At 39.7% G+C, this 27,606-nt stretch overlaps 1 protein-coding gene across 1 annotated transcript in view; it reads right to left on the reverse strand.

Annotated features, from left to right (window-relative positions):
* Positions 1 to 14,447: 14,447 nt before the first annotated feature.
* Positions 14,448 to 27,606, reverse strand: part of mei4 (meiosis-specific, MEI4 homolog (S. cerevisiae)) — an 89,664-nt gene continuing 76,505 nt past the window's right edge. Inside the window, exon 5 of the mRNA XM_049589987.1 lies at positions 14,448 to 15,561. Coding sequence (XP_049445944.1) covers positions 15,208 to 15,561 — 354 coding nt within the window. The 3' untranslated portion in view covers positions 14,448 to 15,207. The remainder of the gene's footprint in view (positions 15,562 to 27,606) is intronic.

Below are 27,606 nucleotides of genomic sequence, written 5' to 3' on the forward strand. Positions count from 1 at the left end.
TGAAACTGTTTTCTCAAAAAAAAAAAAAAAATGCAAACCACATCAGGGTTCAACGCTAAGGTTTTTTTTCCACTTGCCCGGTTGGGCAAGTTGGTCAGAGATCTACTTGCCCGAAGTCAGTTTTTACTTGCCCTATAAAAATTGTTTAATTTAAGCGGCTATCAAATAACAAAGACTGCAGTCATTTTATGTTATGTAATCTTTATTCACACTGTATTTATTAATTAAAACAACATATGTCATGTATTGTAGCTTAATTCCTACACAAATATCACAGTGTCAGGGCTTAAAGTGAAAAATTTGTCGATCGTTCTCCGTCTATAATTTTGCGCCCTACTTGAGCCAGGCCCACCTCTATTTATTTTTCACCCCTCTCTCCAGTTCTGCTGTATTAACACCAGGTTTAATATATTTTGCTTCCATCTCTCTGCCCTGCTCTACTCTACTTCAACGCTACTTAGCTCTCTCTCTACTCTACCAGTAGACTACCACATCCACCTGTTGCACAAAACGCACAGCAGTGTTTCCCCTAGGATGAAGTTGTAGCAGCGGAGGTGAAGCACACGAATGAAAAATAATTTTCACATGCGTGAAACTTTTTTGTATGCTTACAAAGCACAGCCTGCCGGGATGTTTCTATGTATCTACTGGCACCAGAAGGGCTCTTTAGGACTAAGGACATACAGTACATGTGTGCACAGTAATGAGCAGGTGAAATGTCTGTCTAGCTTACATATGAGGTGTCTCAAGATTTAGGAACACACAATTTTATTGAATATAATAAAAGTAAAAAGTCACTTGACATGCTGCTGTTTTGTGCTATGACCTATTTAAGTGTTGGAAGTTGTTATTTACGTGACAACGCCTGAACGCAACACAAGCTCAGCACGAGTGCCGTGCTGCGCTGCTGTGCGAGCAGCTGTTTGTCTGTGCGTAACAGCAGTCTGTTGGTGGTTATTAACACACTGTCCATAACAGTAACTTTGTCAGCTGACAAACTGCACCGGGCTCGGGGTCAGGTTTGGTCAGGAAAATGCAGCCCGAGCCGCTCTAGCGTGATCACCTGTGTGTGTGGCGGAACTCCGCCGTGCGCGATACAGAGAGCAGAGGAGAATTGTTAACACATGACCATGTAGAGACAGAAATGACACGATGACATAACACCATAAATAGTATAATGTTATGTTATTATATGAAGCGTCCGTCGCGCAAAATAATATCAATGGGGCTGTGGGCAGGACATTGTTACACAGCGTGTGCCTGTGACTTCAGGCAGAGAGACCGCTGCATCAGAGCCGAAGGAGCATATTTTAAAATACATTTATTTTATCAATTATTTATTAACTTTTACTATTTTTAGCAACTTGCCCAATTGGGCAAGTGAGTTGTCAGTTTACATGCCCGACCGCGAGTTTTACTTGCCCTGGGCAATCAGACAATCGTTATTGTTGAGCCCTGCACATAAAAATTCAAACCTGCATTACTGAGACAAGACAGACCTGACTGAGGATGGAAACATTTATATAATTTATTTAGCAAATGCTGTCATCTAAAGTGACATACAAATGAGGTATATATAAGCCACCATCAAGGAGAGACTGTTGTTGGGTAAATGTTTCATTGCAGCCTTTGGAAAGTGACAAAAAATTGTCCCCCCAATTTCCACTTGGTTTGAGGCATACTGACACATTATCTGTCCCATATGTCACCAGAACTCTGAAAAATTTGCTTGGGTGATGCAAGAAGGTATAAATGTCTTAAATGAAACAACTCTGTTACCAAATACCCACTTCATTTCTGCACAAAAATACAAAATTAATCACTTCATTTTGCGCATTTATATTTCAGGCATTGAGCCAGTTCTCTTACTGAGAATTATAAAGAAGCTTGTTTACAGCATAAAGCACATTTTGACAGATATTGACTGACACACTGCTTGCTTGGATGTTCAAGATTTTGATCATCTTGTTCTCTTTGCTACAGCCAGAGAACTCCAGCTTCCTCAACAAGCCACTGAATTCACAGCTGTACAAGGTGCTGCTCTGTTTGGCTGCCCTTCCTGTGAGGTGAAAAGCGATCAATACAGAATGACGAAAGATACACTGAAGGTAAACTCACTGTGATTGTATGGAGGCATGCATCAGAGATGATCTGAAGAGACCACAGCTTTTAAGGTTGCAAGAGCTTAGCTTACTGTTTGCTGAATATTTTAGAGGGCTGCACAGCAAGAGGGAGGTAATGAAAATTTCACTCTCGTGTGAATTAAAACAAGTCTGACAGAGGTTAGATCAAACCAACCAGTAACACAAGAAAATGAGAGTCCTTTCCATTCACTCTACTCCATGGCTTATTAAGGAATTCTCAGAGTGGTTGACATGCAAAGCACAGGCCAAAATTGCTCTAGAGACATTGTAACTGAACTTAAGCATTGACCAACATGTTTTTAAAAAATCTAATCATGGCCATTCTGGGTTGAAGTAATTACAGACCGATCTGGAGCTGCTAAAAGTAAATTTGCATCAGAGAAAGAAAACAGAACTCCCTCAGTGCATCTGAAAGCTCGTTTACAGTTACCTTTACCGCAAGCATAAATTAATAACCATGTAAAGACATCAGTTATTTTCTAACAAAGGAATGTGCAGCCAAATATACTGTAGATTGTACAGGTGAGTTCAAAATAATCCTACAATGATAACAATAAACAGACCAAAACATTTAAATTTGCAATAAGAATATGTGCAATAAATATAACTCAAGATTTTACTGATGACAAATTTCAATATTTTTAATATTATGCTGCTAAGAAATCAAGTTAACCTACTAATTTGAGGGTGGGGGTTGGCCAGAAATATGTTTTCTCTCATTTAAATGCCTACAACAGATGCTATCAGGTAAAGGCAGGCAGCCAATATACATATTTAACCTGATTTTAGCCCCCAATTGTTTGGTAGCCCCCGTCTAATTTTAGAACCAGGTCAAATTTCATGATAAATGTCAAAATTGCCAAACATTGTCTGGCTCTAGCTTTTTTTAATGTAAGGATTTGCTGTTTTTCTCTGTTTTATATAGTTCTAAATTGAATATTTTTGTGTTTTTGACTGCTCTTTGAACAGTTCTGGGAAATTGTGCAGGACTTTGTTCACATGCCTGACATCTTACATGTGAGCTAACTGATCAATAAAATCAGATTCCTCCACTTATTCTGAAAATCACAAATAGTGAAGCGTGTGATGGAAATAGTCAGCTGGTTTTTCAACAATCATTTGCTTGCAAGTCTTACTTGAAAATGTTCAGATTGGTGATGAGGTCACTGGGTGGGGAAGCTTAATAACAAACATAAACCTCATCCGCCGTGGCATTCAAAGCTCAGCTACACTGCCAGCTGCGATATTGACTATGTGCATCCATTACTGCTTGTGTTCTTGATAAATGAATGTCATTAATGAGTAGCGGAGAGCACCTGGTAGCGACGGTCACAATAAGCCTCTGGAAAGCCCAAGGAGGCAGTTAGCGGGAACCTCTGGAGGACAGATGCTGGCTGTCAAATTAGTCTGAATTAAAGATAAAATCATCCATTTACTGGACTGTCTAACCAGGCAGGATGGATTCACACATGTAAATCGGAGTAAGTGGCACAAAGCTACAGTCATTCTGTTGCTCTTTTTCCGACTTTGACACAAAGATTTCAAAAACTACTGTGTTTCATTGTTTGCAATGTTTAATTTTTTTTTTAATAAAAATCAGATTTTCTTCAGTACAGTTTCGACTTCATAATTCATGTCAATGTTTGGCCTATGTGAGATTAAGATGACAAATCTACAAGAGTAAGGATGGCTGTCTTCTATCTTCATGAGGTCACATAATGACAAACAAGAGGAACTATAAATATGTGCGGCTACACTGATTTTCAGCATAAATCCTGACACTCCCCCTAATATTGTTCGATATTAGTGCAGTAGTGTATTGAAAAAAAGCTCTCATTTTCTGTATTGAGATTGATAGACGCTGTCTCCTCCTCCTCTGTGTATTTCCGCTGATATGCTGAGAAGTAATGTGTCAACTGAACGTGGCCGAAGTGTAAATAATGCTGTCATCTCCCAGTGATGCAAAAATCTGCAAAATTAAGATGAACGAGCAGAAGTCATCCACAATTTACAGCCAAACCAGATTAGATTCATCAGCCTGACTGCGTGCTCATGATGCAACCAAGCCAGTGAGACGGGGCAAGGACTGTTTGTACTCAGACTATATGACAGCAGGTTATTTGGGGCCTAGAAGAACTAACAGGGGGTATTGCTGAATATGTTGTGTAACTGGAGGAACATAAACAAAACAGTTCTGTAGTGAGACGGTAAATTTAAAAAACTATTTGGCCCCACTGAAAAGGAAACATATTTATTGGAAGCTTTCCATCTCAGAGCAATTATGTCTACACTACAGGAATAAATGCTAAAACATTTGGTCAACAGATGCTTTCATGCTTGAGATTTATTGCAGCTCTTAAAGGACAACTTCCGTATTTTTCAACCTGGGCTCTATTTCCCCATGTGTATGTGTGCATATGATTCATGGGTACAACTCGTTCTAAAATTGGTTCAGTATTGAGCTGGAGCCGCGAAACGGGCTAAAACGGTAATGGGGCAAATAAATCCCGTATAAGTTTGCGCATTAAAAGTGCTTTTTTTCACCACTGACCAGTTCAGATCGCCAGTGCTATGAGTGGAGTCAGCTGTCAGTCAGTGTTGGAGCAGAGAGGGGGAGGGCTGCCCCACTGGGTAATGTAAGTAAGTATGTGTGTATGAAGTGTGTGTTTTTTCGCCACTGACCGGTTCAGATCACCAGTGCTATCTCTGTAAATAGCATACTAGCCTTTCCCTTACCTCTGGGCTGTGTGATGTCACGAGCTTTGCTCCACTGTGTCTGTAGCTCTCTCTACTCGTGGGACAGCTGTTTTCTTGAGGAAGAGGTGTTTCGGGATTGGATGTCTTCTCTTCTTCGGCTGGCAGTAGTCAACTTGGGAGAAGTGAGCACTGTAGACCTGATGGTCTGCAAGGCGCAGTGTCTGCAGAGGAGTGTTAGCATCCATTTGTAGCACAACTAGCCACAACTTCAGCATCTCGTCCGACAAAGGCAGCCTGTGAAAGCTGTACGGGGTGTTGCGCGACATCCTGTTCTTGCATTTGGGAAAAAGGCCCGTTTATTTGAGCACTCCAAAAACTCCACACACGTAAAAGACTCCGTCCTCTGACTCTTCTAGCGTAACACACACACTTCATACACACATACTCACTTACAGTACCCAGCGGGGCCGCCCTCCCGCTCTCTGCTCCAACACTGACTGACAGCTGACTCCACTCATTCACAGTCACCACTGCCCCAGGGCCGCTACAATATGCTATCTACAGAGGTAGCACTGGCGATCTGAACTGGTCAGTGGCGAAAAAAAGCACTTTTATATGGGACGCATTTGCCCCCATTACCGGTTTAGCTCATTTCACGCCTCAATACTGAACCAATTTTAGAACGAGTGGTACCCATGAATCATACGCACACATACACAGGGGGAAATAGAGCCCAGGTTGAAAAATACCGAAGTTGACCTTTAATTCTATTCTTGTTGTCAGCGGTACTTAATAAGCACTGTGAATGCAGAGCTTGTGAAGTCGGATGTCCGGGATTGAGATTTGATAGCAATTTATTTGATTCAAATCCAGTAAAATCAGAATACATTTGAATCACTGATCAAATCTTCCTTGGGTTCACTTTTCAGCATTTGCAACATCAGTTACAAATAACTGTAACTCAGAGATCTGCATTCACCTAGTGAATAAGTAGGCTAAGTAATTATAAGTTAATAATCGAATGTGTCACACACATTAAAATATTAACTGTTCATTGATATCAGGGCTTGCAGAAACAAATATTTCCCACTGTTCCATATTTAAAACTTCCCACTAGAAACCCAGCAGGAGGCTTCAACTGTGCAGCAGCTATAGGAAATGGAGGGTTTGTCGCAGAGTGAGTGGAGTCTGTTAAGGTGCTTTCAGACCTTGCTTTGGTCCGAATCAGAGGCTAATTTTGTTTTCCAAAGTTGTATAATTGCCTAGAGTTGGTGCGTTCTCACGGCAGCATTTACAAGACAACCAGATCAAATGCCTTGCGCAAAAAAGCTGCCATTGATTGGTCAGAATTTCCATGCAGGAAAAATCCAGGAAGTAAACAAAGAAGAGTACACTTGCGAGATAAATGCAACATTTTCTAATGGGACAACTACGGGAGTTGACTTTAGCGCTGGTCATCGTGTACTGTATTGCTTGCAGAGTTTGAAAACGAGGCGTGGCTCCAACTAGAAAACAATGTTTTGATGGACTGGATGCACTGAATGCGCATATTAAGGCAGTACAGAAGGAGGTGCACATTAATGAGTGTGACTGCTGTGTTCACACCTGCCAAAACAAACCGTACTTTGGGGGCAAATGAACTTTGGGTTGATTGAACTGAAATACATGGCAAGTGTGAAAGCACCCTTAGAATGCTATTCTTCAAAAACAGTAACAATATATGGACATCATTGGAATAACTAGAATAACCACCTCGCAGCTGTATGACTCTGTGAACCAGTCAAGTTACACAGTTTACTGTCCAGAGTCAGACTCATATGTAACCATGAGTTGACAATGCTTCAAATATGGATGTTGCTGCAAAGAAGCTACAAATTCTAAAACATGGATGCTTCACACACATCTTCAACTTGGCAGCACAGACAATCTATACAATCAATTCAATATCTAACCAAATGTCTCCGCTTCTGTTCCTGAAATATGACACTGATAAACGGCCAGAAACGTGTTTTTGAACAACATTGGGATGTCACTGAAGGTGACCTTGAACCAGGATATAAAATTTAATAATTTCGTCATTTTATTCTATTCGACATTTATGTAAAATTTTGTCATAATTAGCGTATGAATTCTTGAGTTATGGCCAAAAACATGTTTTGTAAGGTCACCGTGACCACCAAAATCTAATCACTTCATTTTTTAATCTAAGTGGACATTTGTGCCAAATTTGAGGAAATTCCCTCAATGTGTTCTTGAGATATAATGCTCATGAGAATGGGTTGGTTGTACGGACAGACAGATGGACAACCTGAAAACATAATGCCTTTGGCCATGGCTGTCACTAGCATTGAGGCATAATAACACCACAGTAAGCTGTTAGATGAAGATAATACGTTTTGGGGGGATACCTGCAAACTAGCACACCTCCAATACATCATAAAGGAATCATACGCCGCAGTATGATTTTATGTATTTATTACATTACTGGGTGTAATTTTGGCTGCCTATGTTGCCAAAAGGAAGATCTGCCACTCTTTGCAGGTTGATGCCCATCCTGCTTTTAGAGAAAGTGTAATATGTGAAATGAATTCACGACCTCTGAAATGTATTATCTGCACCCATATATGACTGACAGTGAGAAAACAAGTCCTCTGCTTTCTACTCCCTAAAATATGTTCTAATATCTGGCTTTTGTCCAACCAGAGAGTCATTTTTGAGGTCGTTCCCAACTGGCATCCTCTCATTTCAATAAGCGTTTGCCAGACCAGTTATGAATATCTTTTTGAGGGTCTAATTTGGTGTGCTAATTGCTCCGCGGCAATAAAATAATTAGCTGCCGTTACAGTTGATTTCTGAAACAGCTGTCAAATAAGGCCAATGATCTAGAACATCAGACACTAAGCATCTGGGAGCGCATCAAAGTTCAATTAGTTCTCATATCAATCAAGGTCAAAAAAATCCTCAAAAGTCATCTACATCGGCCCAAATGGCTCAAAATTCACTAAGTCCTTAATGATAAAATGGACAGTCTTAATACCCCTTTTCAGCTCTCTTTAACCCTCTTTTGAATTCAGAATACACGGACATGGAGTGGTTTAATCTCTTCTCTTGCTCAAAGCATTGTGATGAATGTTTCTTTAAATCAATTCTCCCACAAGTTCAAGAGAATACAATTCTCTTTCCATCTGTTTTATCTCCATATGTAGTGTCAGTCTCAAGTCAGTCCATTTTGTTGTCTCATTTTAAAACTCTTTTGTTAAATCTAGCATTAAAAAATAACCCACGAAGCAGCATATACTCCTTACTTTTACTTTTAAAGCTTCACTTTCCTGTCATCAGTAGAAATACAAAGGGGATAATACATGCTGAATTTATTAAACATCACTTTGCGATTTAAAAACCTGCACACGATCACATGCCACATTTTAAAACAGACTACCCTGGCTTTAACAACACCAGGCTTCTTTCAGGATCAGCCATCAAAACTTCTTTAACAGCAGCCACTGAACATATGGAAAATTTATTTTCATATCAATCAAGATCGTCCAGATTCACAGAGTCACAGAGTCACAGAGCTCATAAATCATCCGCTCCTGATGGGAGAGTGTGGATATGCCTTACCAAAGCATTATTTACCCAATCTGCTAAGGTTTTTTTCTGCAGGATTTGCACACTAAGCCACCTCACACTCTTGCTGATTTATGTTCTCCTACCTTATTTCAAGCTTTTCATGCTTTTCATAATAGCCACAATAACTCATGGTCGAGCAGTCCAGTGTGCTGCCGGACACTCATTTTATCTCATCTGAAACTACTAACAGCAAAATAAATATACATATAGTACAGTGAGTAGTACGGTAAGTTTTGTTTTTATTGTTAAATGCCAAATATCTTTAAATGATAAGGCTTGTGTTATATATTTTTGTCAAAGAATCCCATGACAAGACGTAAACCAATAGTGTTTTAGTGCGTCTCTCAATACTTCCTGACTTCCTGTTTGTGGCTCTCAGCTCCAAGGCAATTGGTTCCTATGGAAAACACAATTTTTTAAAACACAAATATATAGTTTGATTTTCAAAAAGGCTCAATAATTTACTTAAAAGTTGGTCACTGTAGCTTTTATTAAACAAACAGGAGGGAAAAGTGCATTTATTGGGGACTACTATAAGCTGCAGATAACTCAACATTTGGTGTTCTAGTCAGTGTTTTGGGCAGCAGGATGGTGTATGTAGGATTGAGTCAAAATAAACGACAGTGTATGTGTTCATGGTAGTGAGGGAACATGTCGCCCAGTGCAACAGTTTGGCTCACTGATGTGTTCCTTTTCTTTCACACATAACAGTTTTACTTCAACGTCCTGCCCCCTCTTCCTGTGCAAACTTTGTCATTTGTTGATACAGCTTAGGGAGACATTGTAAGCGCTTGCTTTGATGCTGTCAATCGCCCTACGGAGGAATCGCTGTCACACAAAAATGACAGAGGCATGAATCAAGATCCTGATCTTAATACTATTAACTGTGCAGCCCCCTATGGCACAGAGGAAGAAAATATACCAGGATTTGAATAAAAATACAACACTTGTTGATTTGGTCTTTTCATGGGATTTGTCGACAGAAAGTAAAATATAGAATATCATTAGACAAAAAAGGTGCTTTTAAGCACTCCTCTTGTTCATAAATAATACATGATTTAAGCTGGGGTAGGCAGTTTTGTTTTGGCATCATTGGGCAAAAATCACATAATAAACTTTGAGCAAATTGTAATTTGAGTGGACTGAAAGACCTCTAGCCTTTTTCACCTCCTATGGACTCTAGCCCCTGATGAGGGACTTTGGCTAATCACAGGTCAGAGAGACATTGTTCCTGCTGGCTATTTTACAAATATAGGTGATCTTCTGTGAAAGCCTGATTCAATGGCGGAGAATCCTGCAGAGAAACGTGCTATTCAAGCATTGGTAACAACTGTCTACACTGCAAAGAAACCCAAAAAAGTAAGACAGAAAAAAGAAAGTTTAAAAGACAGTCTGACGAATGCAACAAAACGTGTCAGTATCAGCAAACTGTTTCGGAGATAGAGAGAAAATGTTGCCAAACAAAGCCAAAGGCTCATTGCTGCTGCTTCAAATTCATGTTTATGTATTTAACGTTAGCTAGAGCCTCAAATCACAGGGTGTCCACTGCCTCACTCCTTGCCACTACAGACTACCTCACCAGGAGGACAACAGGCAGCAGCTCTAGAGACGGACCCCCAAACAGAAGCCACAGTAGCCAAAAGCGGATCCAAACCTCTGCTCCAGGGGACTGGACCACCCTGACTCGCCGCAAAATCAGGAAACGTTCTGTTGCTGCCGTTAAGGTTCGTTCTGGTGCTGCCACTGACCACCTGCCTGCTGTGATATCAAGTGCTGGAGGGTTTGCGCTGGCCGAATTTGAGCTGCTACAGCCACCAATGGAGCTGCAGCCTGCTTTACTCTGGCAGAAGCTGTTGATAGTGGCAGGGAGCAAGGCAGAGGGACCATGAAGTGGCTAGCAAACTAATTCTTGTGTCATTTGTAATAAACAAAGAGGGAGCAGGGAATGAATGAATGTGCTGCGCACAAGTGTACAATGAAATAAAATTAAATAAATCAATGTATGGGAAACACTGAGTTGCTGTGTGAAGCATGTGCATATGCCGGCGGCTGATTGGTGGGTGGAGCTTAGGACAGAGAAGAGAAAGCTGCAGGAGGTCAGTGTATTTTCAAACACTGCTGGGATTTTCTGCTTTTTCCAGATTTCTGCCCACCCCAGCTTTAATGTATAAGTAGGCAGATTCTAATATCCTATAGCTTCCTTTCATGATCCAAATGTAAATCTCTACTGATGAAACAGCTAATCCGCATATGCTAAGACTCTCAGTTGGGTTCTCTGCTGATGACGCAACCCACCATTTTCTGCAGCTGTCAGTCCCACTGAGGCACATTAACCATCAGTGCACGTATGAGCAGTCCATTTTGATTTTTTTAAAGCGTTGCCTTTCCCTGCTGTGCTCTCAACAGGATATGAAAGATGAGGAGATCACAGACAGAGTCGGGCAGAAACCCAAAGCAGACACAATAGTGGCGATAGCTATCTGCGCAGCTGGGACCCATGAGCCTCTGGTAATTCGTGACGTACCAGGAAACTTATTTAGCTGCGCTCATGCCCGATCCATTATTGCAGACACCAAATAAGCAGCGGGAGAGGAGAACATCACTGCAGATGGAGGCACTCGCTTTCTTGAGGAGAGGGTAAGATCCAAACCTGGGAATGATGAAAGGCTAACAGAGCATTAGGAAACAGATGCAGGCATAGCATCCATTAGCAGAGGGCTGCTGTAGCTTCCATTTCAATAATCTCTACTTGTGCAAGCCAAGGCCTAATTTCCACTGGAGATGGGAGGAAATGTCCACCTCAGTTTTTAAAATCCTTTTTTTTGTCCTTCTTTCTTGCTTGAATTACTCATTTATTTCTCTTAATATTGCCATCTGACAGTCCAGCTGCCGAACCCCATAGAGAAAAGAGGAGTTAATAAAAATGCTGATAAACTCATCAGATTCAGCTCTAATTATCAGCATGAGCTCACAGCAATAGACAGAACGAGCAGCAGCAAATTACTTCTGTATTTCCAGTTTGCCCTTTAGGCTATGTAAAGGTAGACTGCAGGTACAAGGAAAGGAAATACAGTGGTGGAAAAAAAGTTTTCAAACACCCCATGCATTTGTGAAATATTGCATTAAGAATCACTCTTAGGTCTTCAAGTGCAATGTCTTTTAGTACAGTCACAGCCAAAATACTAAATAAATCCTAAAAAAGCCATTAAAAACTTAAAATTGATTGGTTCCATAAAAATACATTAGAAATTTTGAGTATTGGGTCATTTTGGTACCAGTGATGAAGGTTGTTCTTTTTATTAAAAGACACAATTTTTGTTGCCAAGCTTCGTGTCTACATAAAGCCAGCACATTTGAAAGTTCTTCAGACACAAAAATGGCTAAAACAAGGAACCTAACGCAGGAAACACGCCTGAAGATAAAGATTCTCAGCCAGGAAGGGTACAGCTGCCGCCAGATAGCCAGGAAGTGCAGATGCAGTCCTTCAGCAGTTGGATACACTTGGCAGAAATACAGACGAACCAACAGCTTGGAAGACAAACCAAGATCTGGGCGTCCAAGGGTTTCTTCAGCAAGAAATGACCGCATCCTGATCCGCACGTGCAGGCAAAACCGCCGAATGACATCACAGGAGCTTCAGCAGCAGTGGTCAAACCAAACTGGTGTCCAGTGTTCCACCCGCACTGTACGTGGCCGACTTTTAGATCATGGCTTAAGGTCCTACAAGGCTATCAAGAAGCCCCTGATCAATGAGAGACAGATGATAGCCCGGCATCGTTGGGCCCAGGCACACAAGGACTGGACAGCCAGGAATTGGAAGAAGATTTTGTGGTCAGATGAGTCCAGTTTCCAGCTTTATCCTCCTCCTACTAATGTGAGGGTACGCAGAAGGCCAGGCGAAGCATTATCTCCAGCATGTACAGTACCTACTGTCAAGCATGGTGGAGGCAGTATCATGGTTTGGGGATGCATGAGTGCTGCTGGTGTTGGTCATCTCACTGTCTGTGATGGCACATTGAACTCTACCAAGTATTGTACCATTCTAAACCCACATGCTCCCTTCTGCGCGTGCACTGTTCCATCGAGGTAAACACTGGATGTTTCAACAAGATAATGCCCCTTGCCACACATCCAAGGCCAGTAGAACTTGGCTGCAGGAGCACAGTATCCAGGTCTTAGAGTGGCCAGCTCAATCCCCGGACATGAGCCCCATTGAAAATCTGTGGTGGATTATCAAAAGGTCTGTTTCAAAGTATAAACCAAAGAATTTAGAAGAATTAAAAGCAGTAATTCAAGAAGAACGGGACAAGATTACCCCTCAACAGTGTGAAAGGCTCGTGGGGAACATGCCAGCCAGGATTAGAGCTCTACTACGTGCCAATGGCAGGACTACTAAATATTAATTTGATGATGTGATGGTTTATTTATTTTTTGTTCAGTTTTGAACACATTCTCTGTTATTTGTTGACTTTGATACCGACAATGTTGAGAACTGACATATTGAAACTGTCAAGAATTTAGTTTATTTGTTTAGTTGTTAGTTTTTCTTGTAAACAATAAACAAAAAAATATAATTTGTATTTGTTTGTATCTGTCTAATGCAGCCACACCTTTTGAAACACAAAAAAGATTTTTCCACAAATATTTCATGATAATATTGGAGATTGTGTAAAATTTTAAGGGTGTCCGAAAACTTTTTTCCACCACTGTACAGCAAAGTCCACTGCATGTTTTGGGGGTAAAGAAACCCCCATTTCATCTGTATTTCTATTTACAGTGAATATTCCTCTGAATAAAATGAGTGTACGAATGCATTTTTTCATTCAGTTGAATAGCTTACAGCTCCAGCACCTCAGCTAATGTTGATATTGGTTGAGCTGTGTTTTTTCTTTCTTTCCATTAGTGAATATTCTTCTAAAGAGATGCTAGACCTGAACAAGTATGAGGCAGCTCTTCTCAGAAAAGAGGCAACACAAAATGTATCCGCCATAATCTTTAAGGGCTCTATAAAGGAAACTAAATATGATTTTAAGTAGGGTTTGTGTATCAATTTGCATTTGTAATGTTTTGATTAGAATACCATTAATATTAAAGGAGCACCAACAACCAATTTCACCATAATGTGTTACAGTAGATGCCAGATTGATGAAAATGCAGGAAATAGCTTGTCAAAAATAAAAGGATCATCAATATTAGAAAATAAAGTATTCTATTAACACTAAAAAAGACCTGAAAGCATCCAAATGTCACTTAAAACTTGCCAAAATAAGATGTACATATATATACGTACATATATGGAACAGTTGTGAGGAACTGCGAACAGCACACATTTTAAGTTAAAAGGTAAAGAATTAAACACGCATTTAATGAACAGAAAATTCTGCCATCAGAACGGCATGTTGGTATAAGTTTAGTGCAGACATGGATGTGTATTAAGTTTAAGCTTCAGTCAGCTGCTTCTTTTTGAGTCTGCAGCAAGTTTTTGTTTTGTTATTGTGTTGTAATGTTTTGTTCTTAATCCATACGTGTAATTACCAGGGGTGGGGGAAATGATCGATATTGCGATATTTTGCATGGCAATACTCAATACGCAGATGCCAAGTATCAATTTTTTTTACTATATGCATATTTTATATTGCAAAAACAAAATTTTGGTAGCCTACTAGAATAATGTGAATTACTTACAATATTCAGCATATTGCAAAACGTATTGCAAACCTTACATTTTGTAAGACCTCTGGTGATTCCCACCCCCATCAAAACAAATTTTCACCTTCAAGATGAAGCGTACTCTTCACTGTACCACATAAAATAATAGGAGTGCCATTACACGTACTGCGTTCTAAATGAATCAGAAATGAAAACTGTTTCCTCACATCATTTTATAAAGTTTTAACACTTTTCCCTAACCATTAACAAGACAGAGATGATATCAATCCATTTCTCACACATGTAGTATTTTAAGATCTTCACTGAACCCCTGCAGGAAGTACAAAAACAGATATCTCCCACTGATTCAACACCAGAGTCTCTAACAATCATGGCGAAGGATAATGTAGAGAGCCTCACATAAATTAAACAGGACTTTTTAAGCACTCTTCACTGATGCATTACATATTGGGATTCATATTAGTACATTATTAGTACTTAAAATAATCAATAGTAATTTTGTGCCTTGCACTGATGGTTTCAGTTTTATTACTCAATTTAAAAAAGCACTTCCAAGTCAAACAAGTCGCTACAACGCTGACAGGATAAAACTTTTAAAAAAAGGTTTTGTTTTTTACTCAATTACAGATACATTTAATGACGGGATAGATAAGTAAACAACTATTAGAAAATATTTTTTCCCACTCAGTCATGCAGTTATGAATTTCACACCAGTTAGCAGAATGAACAAATTACAACAGAATGAGCCCAAAATACAAACATGTCCCACATTTTTTGGCAGCTATTGCAAACTAAACTAAACTAAGCATGTAAAAAGATTGAAATCCAAATGTGTTGGTATTTGCCAACTACTTCTACGTCAACAATAATTTTTTGAGAGTAAACAATAAGAGAAGCCTTGATGTCCACCTTTTGATAGAATACTTTCAAATGATCAATTTTAGTATGCGTTACTTTTCCCCAACCTGAACTTTCTGGGCTTTATGTGAAATACAGGTGGATAATAAGTATGAGTATCAAAGAATAGCAGTCACTGTCCACTAGGTTTAAGTGCTCGCTATCTTAACTAGTGTTGTACAGAATGATCCTGGACCAAACCCTGACGTTTCAAACTATTTTGGTCATATGAGGAAGTGGAAAGCAAACCCCTGAATGTGCCTGATGGCCCCTGCTCTTCCCTGTGCAAGGAGGTGAGGAAACGTCCTATCCTCCACATGCCAAAGCAAAACAAGGGGAACTCATCTGACAGTAGAAAGACGCGCTGCTCCAAGTGACTGAGGAGGTCCGTCTGCTCCGACCCCACCTCCACCCTGCACGGTACCTCTGACTTCTGCAGAAGCTCCTCCAGGATCCAGAACAGGTAACACGAGTTCTGATGCTGGTCCACGGGAAACTGGTCGAGCCCTGAGCTCTCCTGCCCCTAAAAAAGAGGAACACCAACAACAGAGCTGCAGAATTTGTACGACACAACACTGTGACATGATGTGGATCAGTGTTAAACGATAATAAAGGAAGGAAGTGAAGGAAAGTGCAAAAAGCAAAAGAACGCTCAGCCTGTGGTGGTCCCTTGTTGGCCCTTTGTGGTTCAGAATGCAACTGAAACACATAAATCTGATGGAGATTTGTAAATGCAAAACTGATTTCATTCATTAGTTTGCTTCTGTGGTGTTTCCAACAGTTGAAGCTTCTTGCTGAAGTGGCTGATAACTGCACAACTGTTAAAACTAGACTAAATATCAAAACAAAATTGTAGATCATCACCTTTATTTTAATAACATTGAAGACTATATCTTTAACATACAGTATAACCACTTCTACAGGATCTCCTTGTCAGATTTCTCGACAAAAGAAAAGGTGAAAACCTTTACATACAGGACAGATTTGTCTCTGTGCTGATTCAGGAGTCCCCCGGGCTAAAAAACCCAAAAGGTCATCTTTTTCAATTTGACAGTTTCCTCCATCTCTGCTGTTGCCCAAGCAGCAACCATCAGGACTGAAAAATGAAGCCAAACAAGGTGCCAAAAACTGCAGTTCCTAAAATGGCCACTTGAGGCTGGGTCCAGAAGCGAGTCAATCCTCATAAGTCCTGTTTCCACCAAGCAGGACGGTACGGTTCAGTTCGGTACACATTTTTCTCTTTCCACTGTGAAAAGTTGTGGATGGTACCAATGGAACCATAGCGTACCATCCCCATTTTTTTTTTATCACCCCTCTGTTGGGGTACCTAGCACACATATCTGGTACTAAAAGGTGGAGCTGTGAACACTGCAGTCTGTTGACTGGTCATCAGCGGATGGTCACTCTGCTCAGGGCTGAGTTGTGGCTGGTTTTGAGACTTATGTAACCACTGGTCATACCGTGGAGAGTTTTATTAGTAAACTGGAACTACAAAATGAGAGGAAGTTTTGCTGCCTCTTGCAGCAGCTGCAGTCAGAGAAAATATGACTTCATTCACTGGGCCAACTGCCAGCAACTTTTAAGGTGGAACGTTAACTTGTAATGTTACTCAATGCATGAGTTGACGATATGAATCAATCAACACACATTAAATATTCCATATGACAACTTTAACCAATACTTTAGTCTTTATTTTACATACACTTTTAGTTATGAGTGGATCTTCAAGCATTTATATACATATACACATCTATGAGTCAGATCCAGCCCTTGCTCCTCCACAGCTCAAAATGGCGAACTTGAGGCTTCAAAACAGCAGCAATGGGACACTTGAAACAGTGTAACTGCACTGTTTGCTGCCATTACAACCCTCTGGACACATCTCAGAGCAGCAGCCTCTCCAGCAGCAGCTTTGAACTCTGAAATGTTGAATATGTCAGAGCTTCCTACCACATTTAAAGGTCAACCAGCACAAGTGTAGAAACTACTGCGACCAAGATGTAGACATTAAAGATGTCCTTTAAATTACATGTCATGCCGAGCTGTTTCTGATCAGTGTAATCCGAGGACGAGAGCGCAGTAAGAAACCAGCAGAAAATGTGAATCATAACACAAATTAACCAACACTGGAGTAATTCTCCAGGGATGAAGGTTTATACATGATGTTGCAACATGCTGCAAATACTTGCACAAGCTATTTAGCAACACATGACACACACACCAAGTTCAAGGCATACAATTCACAAAACACTCCAAACCAAATGTTAATTATTGAAATAAACAGAAGCTCCTGCATTTCTTCCAGGCGATATCTCACTGTGCCTTTGTTAGTGTGTGTGTGTGTGCGCCTCATTTTTTTTGCATGCGAAAGTTTCTGTGTGTGCACCTCTGTGTGTGTGTGTGAGATGTCACAAAGAAAAACAACCGCCAGATGGCTGTCAGGTATTCCTCCAGGCCTAAGCTTTCAGAGAGCTGACAGAATGTGACAACAACACCTCTTAACCCCTTACACACACGCACGCACGCACACACACACACACACACACACACACACACACACACACACACACACACACACACTACTTAGACCCTATCAGGATTGGGTCACTTCGCACTTTGCTCTAGAGTGCTCAGAACTCCATTTTCTTTTTATCTCATGATTCACTTTTTCACTTTAGCTTGCCTGAAAACTGTTTCTGTAGCTACACTCACAAATTATTAAAGACAGAATTCTCCTGATGATCAATGACTAAAAAGTGTAATCAATAACATTTTACTGGCTCTTTGCACAAAATGTCAGCAGTGTGTCTAACGTATCTGTTGCTATGTTACCACCAGTTATGCTCAAAGCACCTGAATTACTTTCTCCAGAACCCTCAGTAAACATCAGAGCCGCCTTTCAAACACTGGGGAGCTTTGATTCGTAAAAACTTCAACACTTATTAAATATCTTAATATTAAAGCGGAAACAGAAAACTTTCTCCCTTAGTATTTCCAATTGGTATTATTCTTGGTGATGTAAAAACAACTGTATCGCTGTCCGTTTCCTTTGGAGCCCAGAAAACTAGCAACCATACAGAACTAAAGCTTATTCATTCAGTCTATAATGGAGCATGGTTATTTTAGCTAACTAAATCTACACTAAAAACTAAAACTAGGTGTGAAAGAACATTTTTGTTCACTGAAATAAAACAAACAGATTTTAGACAAAACACAGTCTGAACTGAAACAGTATTGCGTACTTGCAACTGACTAAATTAAAATAAAATATACAGAAAATGTCTTTAGTTTTAGTCTTTGTCAATCTGGTCAAATTTGTTGAGCATGAGGTGGCAGTTGTGCATAAGTTTAGAGACTGCGATGTCTACATGACTTTGAGCTGCCTTTTAAGTGTTTGTATTGTAAAGCCCAGTTCAGACCAAAGATTTGTGATGAGATGAGCTGAAACAGGCAACTACTTGCGATGCACCGTTCTGCAACAGTCTAAAAACCTGCTGGTTCACGCCAGTGCAACTAGATGAGATGGTGTAGCATCTCTATGCAACAAATCTATGAAACTGTGCTCTGTTTGCAGCTTTTCAAGCTTATTTGGTGGCTAAATATAATTTGTAGCTTCTTAAAATATGAATGAGGATAGTGATAGTGAGATACTGGCTACAGTTGCATTTGTAGTAGTGATGAAACAACGAAAAACAGGAAAAAAATTGGCATTGAATGGACTGTATTCATAATAAATATGCCACAATAATATAAATAACTAGTGCCAATTAATCAGTCAGTGAGAATGTGTGTGTGTGGGGGGGGGCATATGTTCTAAAAGCAGCCGTCGGCGATTTGACTAGCGGAGTTGCAGGTGACACCATCAGCCGGCTTGAGTCGAGCTCAGACTGGCCAGTTCACACTGCACAAACTAAACTAAAACTAAACATTTTTAAACAGCAACAAATAAACTGAAATGAGCAAGCTCACTCTGGGAACTTACTGAAGCTAAACTGAATTGGAAACAAATATTTAAAATGAAATAAAAAAAAAACTAAAAGAAAAAACTACAAACCAAAAGAAAATAAAACTATAATAGCTCTGTAATGGAGACATGAAAGCAAATAGAAATGGTACCAGTCTGCCAGCGTGACTGGATCGTCAGTCAGTCATCATTCTCCAAGTGGATGTCTTACCCAGTGGCAGACAGGTGGCACAGTGAAAACGAGGCTAATAAGGAACCATTCTAATTGCAGAGGGTGTCACTGTCACATTGTGCATCAACATTTATTTCATTATGACACTTTAGAGCAAAAAATTTGCCTATTGCCATCTTGAAAATAGATTGAAAAAAAGTTTAATCAAAGTGATGAATCCACAGAGACATCTGCAGTTTAACCCAGTTCTACTTAGCTGTTTAATATTTGCTTTGTTTTTAGAGCCACCAGCCTCACTGTTGTACTTCGGGCTCAGCGCTGTGATAAAGCCACTGTTCACGGCCTGCTCAGCAGCAAACAGCTGCCAGACACAGTTAGAGACTAGCTGGAGAACCCGGTGGAGCATTTAGCAGCTAAAGAGACAGATATTTCCCTCAGGAGCTGGTGGAGACCAAAAACAGAGCTAAAAGAGAGTGAATATTGACTTACATTCATCAGGTGGACACAACACCACTCCTAATGAATCATCATTTTGTTACACTTATTTTATCTTATCAGGTCACACAGGAAGTAAATACATAGATGAAACTTTGGACCGTGTTCATGCTATCTTTTTCATGAATCCTAAACTTAGTAATATTGGGCAGATACACTCATTATTCATGAATATGTCTTCACAGTCAATGACACTGATGAGCAGAAAGCTTGCCATGAGAGGAAATCTCTGCTTTTTCATTTATCTTTGAATATCAGTACACTGATTCAAAGGCCTAGTCTGTAATTAAGAGGAACTCATACATTAAAGCCATAGAAACCTACTGTATACATTAATTAAAAGCTGCAGTGAGGTATAGATGCTCAATCATCTTTTACTGCAGTGCTTTCAAGCATGACTGGCATAAATAAATCTACAGCAACATCAAAATATATGCACAACAGGCTCCAATCATGCGTTAGATTTGCATTTGATTTGTCAATTAAGGGACTGTGCTATATGTATATATGCACGCATATTTGGTGAAACATTGCCATTAAGAGATGAAGCCAGGCAGCATGACACAGAGGCTTCAGACATTCACACTGTCTGCTGCAGCAACTGTCAACAAGATGGAAAGGACATATTGCATCTGAGTAAAGGAGGGAAGGGAAGACTGCAGCATGGCATGGTTTAGCAAATCATTGTTAGAGGTACTTCACCCACAAAAATGATCATTTGTATATCAATTACTCACCCCGTGTTACATCAAATTCGTGAAGAAGACTTTTTACATGTCTTCACAGTGAAAAGAAAAGCCCATTTGTTTGAGCTCTGCTCCTGAATTTCATTGAGCAGAGTTCAAACACACACAATTGCGCCAGGTGCCAGGTGTGCTACTCGTCCCTGTGTGAGACAGTTCATGTGGAAGTGTTCTAAATAGTGGTTTTAGCAAAATCAATGTGTTTGGGAAGTACTGAGCATTCAACTGGATAAATGGTACTTTATAAATGACACAGATTATACTGTATGAGTTGTGCGAGAGTTTGTGAATGGATGTTTTGATGTAGTTTCACACAGACCCCAAGACTTGAATTCATCTGTTTTTGGATTTTTAGTATATCTTAGAAGCATGTGAGAAAACAAAGTTTCCTTTGGAAGTTCAACGTAACATGGACTGAGTAATTCATGCACAAATGGCCATTTGAAGTATTCCTTTAAAAAGAAAATAATTTTAGCTCTATCCATGAACATCTTGATGCTTAAACTCAGCACATTTAAATGATTTCTTGTCATCTTGTAAGAGATTTGCCAATATTGTTGGATGATCCATTTAATACCAAGAACCTGCAAAAACATAAAATTAATGAAGCTGCAAGTGTGGGAATTAAAGGATTTACGAGATTGAGAATGTTACGATTTATTTTAAACATGGTTTCAGTTAAACAGACTAAGCAGTGCATATCCTATTTGCAGGCTTTGCCGTTAATTAATATGTAGATTTTAAATCAGAAAAACAACTACGGCTCTACACACACAGGAAAGGTATCAGTTTCCAGGTCTCATCAGAAACCAGAGGCAGCATAAAAACATTTTCAGCAGCCTGGCCGCTGCAGATGGCTGTCTACCACCTCACTGATCTAAGGGTTGCTAATAACATTCATGATTACTTGTTTGGATTTGTTTGGTCTATAAAGCTCAAAAAATAATGACAAAAGCCCATCACACAGCCCAAGAAGCTGACTTCAGATGTCTTGTTTTGTCTGATCAGCAGTGCAAAACTTGAAAATACTCAGTTTACAATTATATAAAAAAGAAAAATCTTAAAAATCTTAAAATCTTAATCTCTTATCTTAATTGGCATTATTGCTTGATCAATGACTTAAATGATTAATCAAATATCAAAATTGTTACTTCACTGTCCATCAGTGATTGACTGAATTATCATTTCAGCATGACTAAGGTCACATAATTGATTAATTTAATTATTTAAAGCTAAGTGATCACCATTAGAGTAACCCCTGAGATAGCAGCACTGACACAGACACAACAAAATCCAGACAAGAGATGGAGAACTATGTTTGCTTAAATTTATTTTATTTTATTTTATTTTTTTTTACCATTTTTAATCATTGTTTGGATCTTTAAGTAGTTTAATGTTGGAGAGAATAGCCAGACAGGTAATGGATATTTTTTAGACCAATTTATTAGTCTTTCATATCATTATCCTTTTTACAGAAACACTGGAGCTGAGACAATGAATCTGCAATAATTAATGAAAAAAAAAATAATCTTTGAAGTCATTTGTGAAGCAAAAATGCTTGACGTTCTCAGATGTTTCTTTCTCAAAAGTGAGGATTTGCTGTTTTTCTTCATTTTAAATTACTCTAAATTTATTATCATTAGAATTTAGACTGCTTGTCAAGAAAAACATGTCATTTCAATATGTGACTTTGAGAACGTTTCTGAGGCATTTTTGAGGCGGTTTCTGATATTCTATAAATGAATAAAGCTGAGGTAGACAGAAATCTAGAAGAATTAACTAGAGCCTTGAATAACAGCATGTCCTCCGCCTCATTCCCCACCACTACAGACCACCTTGCAAGGAGGCAGCAGCTCAGGAGACGGACCTTTGGTCAACAACTTGAAATCTGCGGGCACAACGCCCCAACGCTCGGTGTTACAGCAGGCTGGTGTCCAACAGCAGCACAGAGTCTACCCTCTACAAAGGCAGCAACAGAAAGTTTGCTGATCTGGCAGGTAATCGGGGTTGTCTGGTCCCCAGCAGCTGAGGTTTGCACTGACTGAATCCTGGCTGCCAAGGAGGCTGACTGAGGTCCGTCTCCAGAGCTGCTGCCTCCTTGCAAGGTGGTCTGTAGTGGTGGGGAATGAGGCGGAGGACATGCTGTTATTCGAGGCTCTAGTTAATGTTAGCTACATAAACATGAACGTGAACCATCTGCAGCTATGACCGTTTGGCTTTGGCTTGCAGAAGGCTAAACTATGAGCAACATTTTCTCTTTATCTCTGAAATGTTCTGCTGATATTAAAACATGCTTTAGTTCATTTATTGTCAGACTCTTACAGACTCTCTTTTGAATAAGTCTGTCTTCCTTTTTTGGGTTTCTTTGCAATGTAGTCAATTGTTGCCACTGCCGGAATAGTAACTGTCTCTGCAGTTGATTCTCCGCCACTGAATCAGGCTTTCATTTATATTTTGGAACAGCCAATAGGAACACCTTCTCTCTGAAATGACCTGTGATTGCCCAAAGTCTCCCATCACAGGCTAGATTTTTCTAAAGCCTGAAAAATAAGCTAAGAGGAGGCACTGAAGTCTAATGTTCTCTCAGTCAACTTGAATTACAATTTGTTCAAAGGTTACAATGGGATTTTATCCAATGATGCCAAAATTGAACTGCCTACCCAAGCTTTGACTAAAAAAAACCATTAGTGGCAGCTTTATATTTTATACACATATATATATCTGCTGATATATCCGGAGGGGCCATTTTTGGTCAAACTTTAGAGTAATAGTTAACATGGGATGGAAATGAAATCAGTGAATCAAAACTTGGGCAGCAAGGTGTCCCTGCCATTGTTTAAAACATGCAGCAAAAGTTTGCTCGTTTAAGGAGGAACATCATTTAAAACCACTGAGCTGGACAAACACTGTAATTCGAAGTAAAACAAGAGGGTGTCTTACAAAAGATGAAGAGCCACAGAGCACTCAGCCAAGGTACATAACTGCCAATAAACACTGTGCTTCAAAATGCAGTCTGACCACAGGAAATAAGGCTGTCCAACAGAAACACCGTTAACTGTAGTCTAAGACATGAAAAGCTCATTCTATCCTCACACTGTTTGCTGCTTCTGCACATCAATCTGTTCTGGTCTGACACACTCAGACACAACAAACCACTCAACTCATCAGCCATCATATTTTTTAAATTATGCTTATTTGTTTTGTTTACACTATCTGGTGCGCTGATGCAGCAACCTGCACAAACTACCACCATTATACTTTTTATATGTGATCTATTTGGCAGCCAATCATCACCTCTAAAAAACAATATACCAGCAGTTTAATTTCACAATAACTTATAACAGCATTCAGGAAGTAGAGGTGGTTTATGTCAGTTAGGCTGATAAGAGTTGGCCTGAGATATTCTCACTTTCATTTCCAACCTGTCCAACGCCAACATGCCCGAAGAATTTATGAAGCCATGAAGTGGGATTTGATGGGCAGCAGAAATCGATAACTGGATTGAAAGTCTAGAGGGAGCTGTGATGGAACTTCTGTCAGGAATATACACAAACAACACAACTACTCTTCAGCCAGAGGGGGTAACTGAAATGGCCGCTTGAGATGAAACAACAGAGTGGATCTGCTGGCCTCTTCATGTGCAACCTGCTTTAGAAATCCTTTCCACATGAAGTCTTGCCTTGCTTTGAGCACCAAGCCAAGTCCAGACAACAGCTACTATTGATTCAGTACCTCTCTGACACAATATCAACTTCACGAATACCTTTACAATATACGTGAGATTCATTTTTTGTCATACTTTTAGAAACATAAGCATGTTTTCTGCAATTCTACTTATAAAGGCCCAGTGTGTAGGGTTTAGGGGAATATATTGGCACAAATGGAATATGATATAATAAGTTTGTTTTCTTTAGTCTACAATCACCTGAAAATAAGACTCTTGTTTTCAATACCTTAGAATGAGCTGCTTATATTTACATAGGGAGCGGTTCCTTGTCTACAGAGATCACCATGTTGCACCACCATGTTTCTACAGTAGCCCAGAACAGCCAAATCAAACACTGGCTCTAAAAAGGGCCATTTACGTTTTTGCACCACCATAGTTAGCAGCCCCTTTGCAACCAGAGTGTCAGAAAAACACTGTTTTGTTGTTTTTTTTTTAACTTGAAACTTGAGGAAGACACTTCTGCGGATACTTCGGCTCACAGTAAAAACCACCTGAAAGTCTTATCAGAGAAAACAGGTGAGCACACATGAGCAGGAGCTGGGCGAGCAGCCCGTCTGCAACATGTCAAAGAGTGTTGAAGAAACACTGATTTGTAACATGGAACTGCTTTATTCAGCGTTTTTCCTGGTTTAAATCATTGAGTCTGTTTGTTTTGGAAAGGAAAAGACCAGTGCACCTAATCTGGCTCCTGGTAAAAACCTCCCGAACAATGTACACTGAAGGAATTCTAACTGGGAGAAGTTTCACCTGATTGCAATCTGCAATCCTCACTGCTAGATACCACTAAATCCCACTAAATCTTACACACTGTACTTTAATCTATACATTCTCAAACATGGAGTGCATTTTGAACACAATACACTCAACAAGACCTTTCCCTGTATTAAACAATGTTTTTGACTTTCTCCAGCAAACAGCACACAGAAGGGACTGCAGTAATCCATACGCAGCCAGTTGAGGTCGTTGATGAGCACAAGTACAAACAAACACCTCATAAAAGTTTACAGCCAAGCTGGCAGCTCTGTGAAGCTGTGCTTGAGCTGGGTGCTAACATCAGCATGCTAATATGTTCACAATGACAATATGACAATACTAACGTGCTGATGTTTACAGTATTCACCACCTTTATTTAAAACCATGGTTGGCTGTTTTATGCTATTCCATCTACACGAGTATATGTCCAGATATTTCAATTCATTTTAAATTTTGACCTGATTATGGCCCTAGATGAAAAGTCAGGGACTACCAATGTCATTAGGGATTCATGCTCTGGGTGCCATACATATCTGTACCAAATTTGACGGCAATTCATCAAATACCTGTTAATATATTTCAGCCTGGACAAAAGTGGTGTACATACCAACCAACTACTTACTCACATAGCCCTTTTAGTTGTTACGATCAAGTGGCAACCTCCAGGGTTAAAAAAAAAATGAAGTCAACATGTAGTGTCAAAAACTGCAGTTCCTCTAATGGCCACTTGAGGCAGGTTCCAGAAGCCAGTCAATCCCCATAGTATGGGGTCAGATCAGTCTCATAATGAATGAACTCACGCAGGGTTTTTCACAAATGCACATGCTCTGGTTCACAGTTGTATTTCAGATTCAGTAATGCACACGATCTGTTTCGCAAATGCACACACTCTGGTTCACAAATACAATGTTTATGCAAACTTGTAATATAAATTCAGAAATGCACACGATCTGTTTCGCAAATATAATTTTTATGCAAACTTGTAATATAAATTCGGAAATGCACATGCTCTGCTTCAAAAATATTGTTTTGAGGCACATTTGGAATATAAATTCACGGATCATGCGACTCGCTGAATGTGCATTTACAAACTGCTTCTCATTTGTGAACCTCTCTACATTTGTGAGAGAAATCTGTGTGGTGAATTTTGAGACTCCCCTGACATTGCAGGTCAACGAACGTCACCATTGGCTGAAAAATCTGTCAATCAAATTTATGATTCTGATTGATGGCCCTAGATGAAAAGTCAGGGACTACCAATGTCATTAGGGATTCATGCTCTGGGTGCCATACATATCTGTACCAAATTTGACGGCAATTCATCAAATACTTGTTAATATATTTCAGCCTGGACAAAAGTGGTGTACATACCAACCAACTACTTACTCACATAGCCCTTTTAGTTGTTACGATCAAGTGGCAACCTCCAGGGTTAAAAAAAAATGAAGTCAACATGTAGTGTCAAAAACTGCAGTTCCTCTAATGGCCACTTGAGGCAGGTTCCAGAAGCCAGTCAATCCCCATAGTATGGGGTCAGATCAGTCTCATAATGAATGAACTCACGCAGGGTTTTTCACAAATGCGCATGCTCTGGTTCACAGTTGTATTTCAGATTCAGTAATGCACACGATCTGTTTCGCAAATGCACACACTCTGGTTCACAAATACAATGTTTATGCAAACTTGTAATATAAATTCAGAAATGCACACGATCTGTTTCGCAAATATAATTTTTATGCAAACTTGTAATATAAATTCGGAAATGCACATGCTCTGCTTCAAAAATATTGTTTTGAGGCACATTTGGAATATAAATTCACGGATCATGCGACTCGCTGAATGTGCATTTACAAACTGCTTCTCATTTGTGAACCTCTCTACATTTGTGAGAGAAATCTGTGTGGTGAATTTTGAGACTCCCCTGACATTGCAGGTCAACGAACGTCACCATTGGCTGAAAAATCTGTCAATCAAATTTATGATTCTGATTGACAGATTCATCAGTTAATCAGGTGTGTTCGCTTTCAGCCAATCGCATGGCTCCTTACATTTTCTCCACTCTTTTAAACCAACCGCAGAGCTACTGAGCTACTGTTTGCAGTGTTCAAACGGTGGAAGAGACATGGATCAATCTCAACCTGTAAGTAGCACATTTATCTTATTATCCCCTCGTTGTAAATCATGCAATGTTATTGAGTTATAATGAGTTGAAGCGTTCTGCTCAGCCAGGTAACATGTTTGAATGAACATAAACTATGAATACACCCTATGTAAGGAGCCATACGATTGGCTGAAAGCGAACACACCTGATTAACTGATGAATCTGTCAATCAGAATCATAAATTTGACTGACAGATTTATCAGCCAATGGTGATGTTCGTGGACCTGTGACGTCAAGGGAGTCTCAAAATTCACCACATAGATTTCTCTCACAAATGTAGAGAGGTTCACAAATGAGAAGCAGTTTGTAAATGCACATTCAGCGATTTGCATGATCTGTGAATTTATATTACAAGCGTGCCTCAAAATAATAGTTGTGAAGCAGAGCGTGTGCATTTCCGAATTTATATTACAAGTTTGCATGAAATTTTTTATTTGTGAACCAGAGCGTGTGCATTTACGAAACAGATCATGTGCATCAGTGAGTCTGAAATACAACTGTGAACCAGAGCATGTGTATTCATGAGAAACCTGTGTGAGTTCATTCATTATGA

This window comes from Epinephelus fuscoguttatus, linkage group LG11 (assembly GCF_011397635.1).
Source record: "Epinephelus fuscoguttatus linkage group LG11, E.fuscoguttatus.final_Chr_v1".
In the NCBI taxonomy this organism is placed as follows: Eukaryota; Metazoa; Chordata; class Actinopteri; order Perciformes; family Serranidae; genus Epinephelus; species Epinephelus fuscoguttatus.